Here is a 12953-nt window from a genome sequence, read left to right as displayed (position 1 = left end):
CATTTAAAATAAAAGTAAGCAAAACTAATTTTTTTGTATTTCTAGTATTTCAAATGGATTCTTTGCATATTTAAACAAGGCAATACTCTATTAAATTCTAGAAGATAATACAAAACACTTGAATATACATAACTTTCTAATACAGTCTGAACTTATTTTGATACTAAAACATAATTCTTGATTATACATAATTTTTTAATAAAGCTTGAACTAGACTTACTCTATACTGTGAAAAAAATACAACATCGTGATAAATTTAGGTAATGTATCAATGTATATACTTCGTGTAAAAATAAATAAACAAGATATATATGTATTTTGTTTTGTGTTTTTTTTTTTTTTGGGATTAAGTGTATAAAAAATGTGAAATTTTTTAATCTATCCAAAAAAAAAAGGGAAAGAAAAAAGAAAATGAAAGTGGCGAAAATATAGGGAGCACGAAAATGAGGAGGTGGAGTGAGGGAGGGGGTGATAGAATAACAGGCGGGTGATGGAGCAACAAATGTAACAGTCGAACGTTGGAGTGTGAACTCATAGCTTCTCCCCCGTAAAATTTCTACGGCATTTAAAAAATTCATGAATGTCACATGGATTGTGGGTCCCACATCTGACCCCACAGTAAACCTTCCCCTGTGTTTATTCTTTGGTTGTGCTACCAAATTTTGTTGTCTTGCTTTCTAAAAAATGTGAATTATTCTTTATTTAATCAATAGGATTTGCGTTTGGTATTATGCAAACCAAATTGACTAATCACTAATTTGGTATGACAACTTGAGGTTAACCATGTAAATTTTGTATGATATAAATGGAAAGATGGAGTTAAGATGTGAGCTTTCTGCAAAAACGTTTTTAACATTTATCCAAACGTTTTACTACTATTACCTTTTTTTTTCAGAAAAAATATAACTCTTATTAAGTAATTAACACTCATTATTTTTTTGATTCGGTATTCACAACTAGATATCTAAAATAGTAAAATGTAAGATGTACAGGTAAAGTAATCTCTAGCTAAAAATCTTAATTTAACAAAATTTGAACTTTAATCCTATGAATGATTTTATTAAGTGGGGCAAGATTTAATTTCATGTAATAAATACTACTATAGTACGAGTTACAAGTATGATTTATGATGTAGCTTTGATATGGTCAAAGGTCATGGACTTTGTCATAACTTTTCTATAAATGATATTGAATTATGATGCAATACTATCATTTAAAGAATTACTATCTTGTACTCCATGATTTTATTTGGGAGTGTTACTATGTTATGAATCTTGTGATGTATGTATCCAGGGGCGGATCCACCTTTAGTCATAGTGGGTTCGGTGACACAGTATTTTTTTTAAAAAATAAAATATCAAAGAGACCCCTTATTATAGATAGGGGGTCTCTTTGATGCTGCTAGTGGTAACAACAAACAATATCAAAGAGACCGCTTATTAAGATAGGAGATCTCTTTGATGCTGCTATTGCTACAAAAGACTTGGTGTGTTTTTTTTTATATATTAAAGAGACCTGTTATTTATATAAGAGGTCTCTTTGATGCTGCTATTGCATTTCACAATTTTTTTGCGTTACTTTTTTTTCATTAAAGAGACCAGTTATATTTAATAACTGGTCTTTTAAGTTATCTCACTTTTTTTTGTATAAATTTTTAATAATTTTTTTTCCCTTTTTATATCTTATATTTGTACAACCAATTTTAATATTTCCCCATAAAGCTTATCAATTAACTAAAAAATCATAAAGTTAATTCAATATAATAATTTTATTGTACCATTGGTTTATAACATGTTATTTGTAGTATTTTCGACTTGTAAAATTGAATTCTTAAGTATTGTATTTGGTTGTGATATGAATTTTTGTGTCCTATTTTTGGATTGAAATCAATTTGGTATATGTATATATACATATATATGTATGTATATATACATATATATATATTTTATATATATAAGTTTTGGATTGAAATTAATTATGAATAAGACATGGAAAAAAAATTGTACTTTCACAAATGATCAATAATTGATGGTGACACACTATCTCGAAAATCCTGGATCCGCCACTGTATGTATCCTTTTAAGGGATGACCTCAAAAGTTAAATATGGACAATAATGTATATTTCTTTTAAGGGATGCATAGTGTGTTGATTCGCTTCTTTCATTACGGTTGGCACCAAGTTGTAATTGCAAATACAAAACAAAGTCTGATGTAGTTGGTTGGAGATTTAACTTGTAGTACTGAATTCACAAAATTGAATCATCTCAATTATTAGCCAAAACAAACTTGTAAAGAAAAGTCGGAATTGCAAATGATGTTGTACATTACTATACTATATGGAGTACAAAATTATATATCAATGGTCATAACTCTATATTGGCATAAATATCCTTAGTGTTCCTCGTGTATAATTAAATAACCAAAGGTGATCAAAATGAATGATGTAAATAATGTTAAAAGTCAATAGGTACAACTTATAAAACAAATTAACATGTAACATATATTTTATATGAAGTATAGTTAGGAGTGTGAGAGGTTTTTTTTTTTTTTTTTTTTTTTTTAAGGATAGAAACCCATAATTAGAGATTTATTATTCTTATAGTAACCCTTAAGTGAAGAAATTATAACTAACCACGTCTTTTAGCCTCATTTTATTTTCTTCAAGCACCATTTCCATAATTTGTTAGCCTTTTAGCACTTATTGTTATTATATTAGGAATTAATAGCAAATTACCATCCCTTTATACTTTAACGTGAACTTTTAAAATTAAACACCTAGATTGACACTTTCCTCATTATAAGATGGGGTAACTTTCTTTAAAATGCTTTTCATTTTATTTTTATTTTTATTTATTTATTTTTTTTTTTTACACAGTTTCATTTTATTTCTTTAAGGTTCTTTAAATGATTAAAGTAACTTGCAATTAAAGAATAGAATGTGCATTTTTAAAGCTATAAGTAAATTGAAAAAATGTGATAAAAAATTCACTAATTGTGATAAGGAAAAGGGGGAAAAAAAGGTGAAGTTTTTACCAAATTCTCAAGAATTAGTTGACTAAAGAAGCCTTTATAAAGTTGTACTTTAATTTGAATATTAGCCGTAATCATAAATTGTAGTGGACTTAATTTACTAGAGTTTTGCTCTTAACGGATAGTTGGATGTTAATCTTTAGTTTAAACCCAAGCTTGTAGTATATATTATCCACATGATTATCAGCATGTCATAATCGTATAAATAATACGTAATCATTAGCAATATGCAAACTTTAGAGATGGGTTTCAACAATTTTAAAATGCAAATTTTGGTATGAAGCTTCAATCTCAACATCAGATGAGTTAAGTGTACTTTGTACTTTTTGTACATTGTCCTTGTTTTTTCAGGGTTTTGACATTTTGGAAGATTGTCCACAGTTTGGGTGTTGACATTTTCTGATGCACTATGTTCATAGTTAATGGTGTATAAATGTGTTTTAATGAATTAATATCTTTATGTTAAAATTTGGACTTGTACGTTCTAAGTGTTTTATTGTTAGTAGCTCAAGAAAAAATGGTCCGATACCATGGTATTCAATACATAGAATAATTTTCGAAATTCAAAACGACTTTCTAGTGTTACATAGTCTCTTCTAGCACAAAATCAATTTCATGTTGTACTTTGTGAAGTTTGCTTACAGAGCAGGAATGAAATCATGCTGCAGATGTCTCAAACTTTGATACTCTGTATAAACTTTGGACAAGCAAATCAATGATTGGAACATTTCTCTTGCGTAAGGTTTTTGTTATACTCTCACTTAAAATGCGGTGAGTTTATGTGGAAGTGAGGTTTGTCAGGATATCTTGATGCAGGCAGCAAAAACCTCTGAAAAATATGAGATAACATGTAATTGTTTAACAAGTTCGCCCTCTGTTAATTGTCTAACTGTAAGCAATGCAATTAGTGTGACTCATTTTTCAAACAATGTCAACAAAATTTCTTTTACTAATACCAGAAATTTTGTATTTTTGCTCTGGAAGTCTGAACAAATGCTATCTGGTATTCTGGTTCATGTTATTTGTAAATGCTTTATAAAAAAAAGTTACTTATTTCATTATTTGGGAAAGAAGCTATATTAGAAAGAATACCAGTATCCAACAGATCAAGAATTTCCGGGGAAAATTTCCCATTGACCCAACCCCGGCAGCAAATCCCTAACAATCACAGCTCTAACACTCGGAACTATGTTTTATATTCTCTTTTGCGCTTTTGCTCTTTATTGCTTCTCTTTTAATATAACCTATGCATATAGTTCATCGGCATTACATTCTCCAAGGAAGGCCTTAATGCTTCGAGGGGAGCCACAGTTGCCTTCTGCGAGAAGCACTCTATCATTGGCTGCCATGTGAGCAATTATTTTGTAAATCATTTCAATCTGCAGAAAACAAAGGCCAAATTAGACTTCATTGTCGGGTAGGAATGTAGGATACGACTCATACAAGAGCACATTATATCCTTTATGGAGAACGAGAAACAGTGATTTACATCTTCAGGGCAATGGCAACGATCAGCCACTTCTTCAATCGTCAATGGCTCAACAGGATCCTTGCAACTATAAACAGGGAAGGACTTTGTTAGCTATTCGAAGCAATACAGAAACATTAACCATTAAGGCATTAACTGATTGCAAAAGCAAAAGAAATGAAGAGCCAAGGCAAACAAACCTGGCCTCATTGAGTACGGCTAGAACCCGTTTCTGAAGACCTAATACCTCTGCTGCAGCTTTTTTACCTGCCTCCACACCTAGAAATTTGGATAGAAAAAGCATGCAGATAAGAACCACGTTTAAAATGTAATAATATATATAGAGTTTCCTAATTTCGTCACTTAAATCCAGATTGGTCCAGCGAACTGTTCTGTGCAGTAAATTCATTCAAATCAATGACACATCTGATACCTGGTTGATGATACGCGTTTATGTTGACAAGTGAGGCGTATAGCCCGACAGCTCGTTCATATAGTGCTACCATAGCACCAACTGACCTAGGTGTCACTTCTTGCACGGTGACAGAAATTGACTCACGGTTATTTGCATAAAGAGCTGACCTTGTACCCTGCAAAGCACCAATTATAATTATAAGACATCAACATATTTTGCAAAATGCATCTAATGAAGTGGGAAAGGCTAGTAGTGGCCAACATTCAAATTTTCAGGCTTGCAATATTAAGCTTCTCACTAAGTAGCCCTTATGGCAGATAACAACAGCTTTTATGCAGTCTCAAATACAAGACTGTGCATACTTATACCCTCACATCTGAATAATACAGCCACGTCAGAGGTGGGAGACATGAGGAAGTAAATATGGTTGTTGATATCTGAGTAATTGGATTGTTGATAACCCATGCATTGATGCAGTCGTTCTTTCTAGATAAATGTTATTCCAGAACTGCAAAAGCTAAATTCAACAACTCCATCACCTTTAAAACAATGATTCAGAAAACGGCCAATAAAGTTCAGACAAGGGTTTTTTTGGAGGAAAAGAAAGAAGCCTAAGTCGCCGATCCAAGTTAGCTTAGTCAAGTTAACATATTGCGGGGGAACAGGAAGACCAAAAAGTTTAGGATAAAACTAAAAACTATGATTTCTCTATTCTAGGTGTAAAGTCTCCTGCAATCTAAACCTGGAAGATTTAAAAGTTACACCATCTACAGCTCTACAAGCAGAGCCATCATTAGTACTACTGTATTAGGCATTCACCAAGCAGCCATAAAAGAAATCGAGTTTCTGAGTCGGAAAGATCTTCCAAAGGATACAGAACAACACATTGTAAGCAAACTCAAAGAAGTAAAGAGTATACAAAGCCCAATATCATTAAATATGCTAATAAAATTTCCAAAATCAACTTCAGAAGTTTAACCTGTAACATTCCAAAGAGATAATCGCCACATGTGACACCTGGTTCAAGCTCCCAATCATGACCTGGGGGTCTATCACGTAGTACTTCAATAAATGTGACAAAGAAGTTGTGAACCCCATCCCTAAGTTGTTGAATGTAACTGCAGGAAAAAAAATTAAATAATCAGGCCTTGCCTTCCTGAGAAAAAAGATTGCCATATAGAAGGCTTATTGATACATGTTTACAAATTTGCAAACACCTACGCATGCTGATCTGTGCTTCCTTTATTTCCATAGACACTAATCCCCTGATTCACCTGTCACAGTAGAGAATACGGCCGTGAGCACAATTAAAAACAGAAATTGAAGGCCAGATACAAGAAGAAGAAATGAAAAGGAAACTTATTTGCCTTTTTGAAAAGTCAACAGTTGGGCTTCCCAGTTGCACCAACGTATGTGACAAATTAGGAAAAATTAAAGTCTTTTTTCAGTTGTGTTACAAGTGTAAACGGCAGTAGTTTATATGGAATCAGCAATTAATTTTTAAATGCATTTGTTGAGGGCCATGAGCACTGGCGGAGCCAGGGTGGGACAAGGGGGGACAGCTGTCCCCCCACTTTGAAAAAACAAAATCAGTTAAAATACATATTTTTGTGCTATATTGTGTTATGCCAAATAAGATAGTGCAGTGGTGAGAGCAGTGCGCTTTTGTGCGAGGGAATAGAGTTCGATTCTTGATGTAATACTTTACAAGCATTTTTTTTTTAATGCATATTTTTGTGGGAGGATTGTATTGTCAATCAAAGATTATACAAAGTATATACAAAATACAAGCTAGGAATTAGGCAGAAAATATGCTAATTGATTTCTTGAACATAAGGGATAAATATTGAGTATTGACTAACCTAAAAGGCTAACTAACAGCTAGTACTATGGTAAGTATACATTGACTAAAGATATATACAATAAATATGATAAATATAGAATATATGCTAAATATATTCGAACAATAAAATAGTATTCCTTCCATTTTTTTATCATCTAATGTTCGAATTCTTCAAAAATTCCAAACCCATAAGCAAATAATTCTAGAGGAAGAATTCAAATGATGTTGGATTTTTTGACTAAGTACTCCGTATTTTAGATTTTTTGATTTGTAAAACTTTAACTGTTAAATTATATTTGTGTTCGAATATTAATATTTTTTTCCAACATTTTTGTCAATCTATATTAAATGTGGGTCTTTTAGAGGATTTCATGTATACAAACATGCAATTGCAAGTTGTGTCCTCTCTTTTCCTTTTCTTTTCCCAATCATACACCACTCACACATAAGCCATTTGTTTTTATTTCCATGCCAGACTGACCATCAATCTATTAAAGACACCTTGATTTATAAGTTACATGGAGATTGTATTGATGTAGTCATATTAAAAGATTTTTTTTTTTTATTTTATTTTTTGTTTTTATAGTTGTTAAGTCTTATTACCATTATATCTTCAAAACATTTAATGGTCAAATTTGACACTGAAAAATAAAATGACATATTTGTGAATAATAAGAGTAAATATAATTAAGAAGTACAAAAATTGACACTTCTAAGTTAAACTTCTGGGTGATACTATTAGAATCCTCCAGAATCACTGAATCAGTATTCAGTACACTTGGATAAAAACTTTTATCATCTCATTCATCATCCTGGTTGCTTTTTAAGAGAGTGCTATCAAAAATTTCCTCATTGAAGTATGTCATCCTATTTATTTTCTGGTTTGTTTAGTCATTATTAAAAAAAAAAAAAAATTGTTTCATGCTCCAAGCAATATCTCTGCCTATGTACCCATGGATTCTATTTCTTCTTGGATAAACCTGAAAGAAAATTTGTGCATTACCACATTACGGAGTACTTTGTATTATTTTACACCTTATTTACTTTTAGTCTAAGGAAAAATTTATGCTTTGTTGTTCTTGTTGTGTTTGGAGTCTAAAGAAAACATTGCCCAGCAAATGCACGCAACTACTGCTATATTGGTCTTTTTTTTTACATAAATTTCTTTTTAAGATGTACAGATAAATACAAATTATGCTGCAATAAGCCTACAAGCTACCAGGTTGTATTTTATTTTATATGTAACAACAGTAATCCCAAAAGAAATGCAGCTAATGCCTAGCTGCCTCCTGCCACTCATAAAGTATGTCCAATTGGCATATCCTTCATGTAAATGGACATAACAATTAATTAAGTAATGATGAAAATGCAAATAATTCTTCAAATACCAGGAATTATGATATGGAGTTTGAAGTTTAAACATCACAAATTATGTACTATCCAACATGCATACCCTGTTACCATCGAGGTCAAACTCCTTCCCAAGTGATTCCATGACCAGCTGTTGCAGGTACCGGCTAAAGAGTAATAGACTGTCCTTGTACGGAAGAACAACCATATCCTGCAGAACAAAAAAAAGGCTGTCAGCAAACTTACTACGGAGTAGTTGATAGAATGAAACCGCAACAAATTCCAAATCTTCAGATTACACAGAACCTAGAACAGTAAATACCTTTGAACCAACACCATCTGATGCCCAGTACCAGGAGAGAGCTAGTAATGCCGCAGGATTACTTCTTAGCTGCAAAGAGAAACTAATCAGCAATGATGGGCATGTAGAGAAAACCAAACTCAACCAAGTAAGCATCACAAGGATTTCAATCTCATTTATTCAGTAGTAAAAGAATGTCGTTTTGGAATTCTTCAAAAATAAAAGAATAAAATTGTAGATCGAATTTCAATCAGGCACAACAAGAGGGCAATATTTAAAGTTAGATTACAAAATATCCTTGCACCATCCTTCATTAAGCATACACCTATATAAGCATCAGAATATTAAGACCAACATGGCAGCAAGACAATCATGAGAGCTTACCACAGGATTCCTAGTTGCCTCATCCATCAAAGCTGCACCAGCAAGCATTTCTTTTATGTCGATTCCCTACAGAACACTGGCTCCAGACTGAGTACATATACTATAAAGAGGCATATTTCTATCGATCAGTGAGGCAACTGACCTGAAGAGCAGCTGGAAGTAAACCTACAGCAGACATTTCGGAAGTTCTACCACCCACCCAATCAAACATAGGAAATCGGTCTATCCAGCCTTCGATTCGTGCAGTATTATCTAACAATGAGTTTTCTTGTGTAATAGCAACACCCTGCCAAGAGTAATTTTGATAGCAAAACTAAATCTGTAATCTGAGTGTAAGAGAAGAAAAGATATTCTAACAACATAAAAACCATCACAATAATGCTCATAAATTCCAAATTCATTGGACATTAAACCAAGCATGATAAAAGAGATGCTAGTCTTTGAAACAGTGATTCGTGGAAACTCATGAAACATAAGATCTCTTATGTAATGGCCATAGCACAAGCAGAGGCGGAGTGTCCAATCAGAAACCCATTTTTTTGGCAAACATTTATGACAAAAAGTATCAAACAAGGACCTGAGATCAAAACCTGTTTTGCGAACACCAATCCAGCTTCACGAAAGGCCTTTTGTACTTCCAATAAACCATTTCTTGTTTCTGGTGTACCACCACTCTGATGATCACAAAGAAAAAAGTAGGTCAGCTAGTTGAGATGATTGGCATAAATGAAACTCCAGTGCATTCTAAAAGAAAAACGAATTCAACAAACCTTTGAAATAACAATCACAAGTGTTGTAGCCAGGTCAGGACCAAGTTGGGCAATTTGATGATCTATTCCAGCTGGGTCAGTATTGTCAATAAATCTTATCTGCATGGAGTACAAAAGCATCACAAGTTCACAAATAAGCCAAAAATTGTAAGGTAGGTAGGATAAGGGAACTTAGTGAAACAAAAGTTTATAGAGTCTCTATGGAAAATGGAGGGTTTTAGACAAACAAAGACCAAAAAATGGACGAATTTAGAAGCAATGAAGCAATATAAATACATGGACGGAATATCAGATACCTTGAGGGGTGGATTGTCAGGAGCTAGTGCTTCCGCAACAAACTGAGGCCCAAGTGCTGAACCACCAATTCCGACAGAAAGTATTTGGGTAAATCGTTGTCCATTCGGAGCCATAATCTGCAACAGTTGAACATGGATTATGACACCGAAAAGTCCAAACAAAACATACATGAAACCAAAATACTTGTGCATTCTTGATGGTGCTACTCTGTAACAATATTTTATCCTACAAGTGATTCCACCCCATTTTCGATTCTTCTTTATCAAAACAACCACAAAAAAAACAATTATGCCATTCTTCAATTGGCAATTAACAATTAGTATATTCATCTGATGATCTGATGTACATCTTAAACACTTCCTACATAACTTATCATTCATCTGGCCTTGCATGAGCTTGACATTAATCATTAGCACTACTCAGCTGCCGTGATCTATTGTTTTTAGCCCCAACTTCAATCATACTCCGGTTAGTAACTTAGTAATCCTCAATTCCTCAGACATTGAAATCTACATGAACTTTTTAATGAAGATCACTGCTACACATAACACATAAATCCCTCCAGTATAACTTCACTTCCTTTGGTACAAATCCCAACTTCCACACATGCTTGATCAAAACTAACAAGTATATCAACTAATATGATCTCATAAACATAGGGAAAAAAACTTACCATACTCATCCAAAAATTCCAATTTCACCTTAAATTAGTAATCACAATCAAATTCCAAATTTCCCTCCAATAAAATTACTCAAACAAACTAAAAATCTCCCTATCATCAAATCAGTCCAATAAATTACTAGTCTTCCACCAAATAGCCCCATACATTGGCATAAATCAATCCAAATTTCTCAATTAATCCACTGAAAGCCTCTAACTTCAATTGAACTTTTCACTTTTTATTTTCTATTCTATCATAAACTTTAACTAAATTGAGCTCCAAAAAAACATATGACAACAAGGTTACTTAGTTAAAAGTTCGTACAATCGGTTCAAATCTCGTATACATCATTGTCCGTTCACGGCCCCACAAAGCAGAATGACCAGAAAAAAAGTACTTTAACAAAAATCAAAAAACAATACCTTGCCAGAAACAACATCGTTAGCAAACTGCCAAACACGATCAAGAGTATCATCAATCTGAGTCTTCAAAAATGAGGTAGGAGCAAGATTCGAATTTCTCAACCAATAATGACCCACCATTCTACCTTCATCTGGGTTAGCAATGGCGCCATTTTCAAGCTCCTCCATATCCTTAAAAGCTTTCTGAAATCTGGGCTCCATTTCATTAACAAATTCCTCAGTAAACCCGATTCTACTCACATCCAAATACAGGCCCAAATCCTTGTGTTGATACAACCACTCCACATATCGGGCCCACAAGGCCCGTGGGTCTTTCTCCAAAAGCCCATCTTCCTTCTTCTTCCGTAAAGAGGGAAGATTATTGGTTGAGGAAGAAGATGAAGTTGAAAGATCAGCGGGTATGTCTCGGGCCACAGATGAAATGGGTTTGAAAGAGATTGATTTCGGGCCTGAAATCGGGCTTTTGGTGATGTTTGGGAGGTGGGAAATCTTGGGTTTGAGAGATGTTGATGAATAAAGATTTGAGAGTGAAGAAGCCATTGTTGAATGTTGTTGTCGAAGAAATGTGGAGTGATGTAAACGAGGAGAAGGAGAGAGAAAGGGAGGTTTTTTAGGCCATTGGGTGGGTTGATATTTTGGTGTATGAAAAGACTGAATGAAAACTGAAAAGTATGGTAATATTGTCTGAATTTGGAGTTCAAATTTTCAGGGGAAAATGTTTTTTTTATTTGGTAAACGGTAATGAACACCCTAAAAGTGTTGTATAAGAAAATTAAAAGTAGAAATATTAACTTATAATAAACATTAATTACACTAAACGACGAAGAATTTTGATATATATTTTCAAATTAATACGAAGTATGAAGTATCATTTTAGAAACTATTTTAAAAAGGTTATCTAACGTCCGAGGGCGTTTGTTAGCAATATCCTTTTTAATTAGTGGCCTAGATTAAGGCTTGAGACTCAAGAGTGTCTTTTATACGCCCGAATGTATCTATCTAATTTTTTAAAAATATACTTATAGGTATAAATTATGAATTAATGGGTAAAAAATTGTTTTGCCGTAGTTGATTATTCGATCACTCGAGTGTTTAATGAAAATTAAGGGGTAAGGGACAACATGAGTTTGTGGATTTCAAAGGAGATTGGAGATTTTCTGGCTGCTTGTGAATAGGAAAGGTTGTTGTTGTTTGAATATAATACAATTGAAAAGAAAATGGTGGGCTGAATTTGATTGTTTGTTTTCAGGCTGTTAATGAATGATGAATGGTTAACGTAGCTATCATGTAGGATATTGACTTTGATTCCTTTATGCCTTCAGGCTTTCTCCACGGTCAATGATGATTTCTTTTATTGATTTATTTCTCCTTTCGCTTTCTTCTTCTTCTACAAATCTAAAGAGGGAGTGTCCCTTAATCAACCCGATATACATATTGTGTACTCCCTCTATTTATTTATTAATTTATTTTTAAATACATTACTTGAGTTTTTATATTTGATGAGGTACAATTTTGATCATCAAAATCTTTAATTAGAAATTAGTAAAAATAAATAAAAAATAAAAATAAAAAATTAAATTATACTTATATTATGAAAGTAGACATTGTAACAAATCTAACAATAGATTACATGATCATGTTAATAAGTTATATAATAGTAAAAAAAATTAAGTCAAATGTAACATATGAATTGTACAAAATCTCTAGTGATGCATTTAAAAAAAAACGGAGGAAGTATATCCGATGGCAAAGTAGGTACTTTCTTAAAACTTCTTCTATTTTTATTATCTAGAAAATAAATAAGATAAATCGATGGTTTTCCACCCACCGTATCACCATCAGCCGCCACCACCATCACATCAAAACCCATCACAACCACCACAAATTCGTCTTCTTCATCCCGTCGTCTACCTAACGTCATCTTCTTATTCCTTTAATTTCTCAACAATAATGGTCCTAACGCCGTCCGCTTTGCGGCGATGGAACAAAAGAACATCCCTAGTAGCAAAT

The 12953-nt window shown here is 33.0% G+C and overlaps 1 protein-coding gene across 1 annotated transcript; it reads right to left on the bottom strand.

The window, feature by feature from the left end:
• Positions 1-4028: 4028 nt before the first annotated feature.
• On the bottom strand, positions 4029-11627 carry LOC110709730 (glucose-6-phosphate isomerase 1, chloroplastic-like). Its single transcript, XM_021887958.1, has 14 exons — positions 10944-11627; positions 9859-9975; positions 9563-9661; positions 9383-9466; positions 8935-9078; positions 8793-8858; positions 8430-8498; positions 8211-8318; positions 6136-6188; positions 5894-6032; positions 4933-5089; positions 4700-4778; positions 4521-4587; positions 4029-4410 (listed from the first exon to the last, which is right to left on the bottom strand). Exons 1-14 carry the CDS (start codon positions 11481-11483, stop codon positions 4276-4278), a joined length of 1857 nt encoding a protein of 618 aa, XP_021743650.1. The 5' UTR covers positions 11484-11627; the 3' UTR covers positions 4029-4275.
• Positions 11628-12953: the final 1326 nt, after the last annotated feature.

Source organism: Chenopodium quinoa, unplaced genomic scaffold (assembly GCF_001683475.1).
Source record: "Chenopodium quinoa cultivar QQ74 unplaced genomic scaffold, ASM168347v1, whole genome shotgun sequence".
In the NCBI taxonomy this organism is placed as follows: domain Eukaryota; kingdom Viridiplantae; phylum Streptophyta; class Magnoliopsida; order Caryophyllales; family Amaranthaceae; genus Chenopodium; species Chenopodium quinoa.
Note: the sequence above shows the minus strand (reverse complement) of the source record. Positions and strands in the feature narration are given on the sequence as shown.

Bases quoted from the DNA above. Each gene is read 5' to 3' on its own strand.
- LOC110709730 (XM_021887958.1), bottom strand. From the start codon at position 11,483: ATGGCTTCTTCACTCTCAAATCTTTATTCATCAACATCTCTCAAACCC. The intron at 8,859-8,934 runs GTCAGTTGCCTC...AGTGTTCTGTAG, and splicing joins TACTTCCAGCTGCTCTTCAG to GGAATCGACATAAAAGAAAT. The intron at 6,189-8,210 runs GTATGCATGTTG...CTACTGTGACAG, and splicing joins TTGACCTCGATGGTAACAGG to GTGAATCAGGGGATTAGTGT.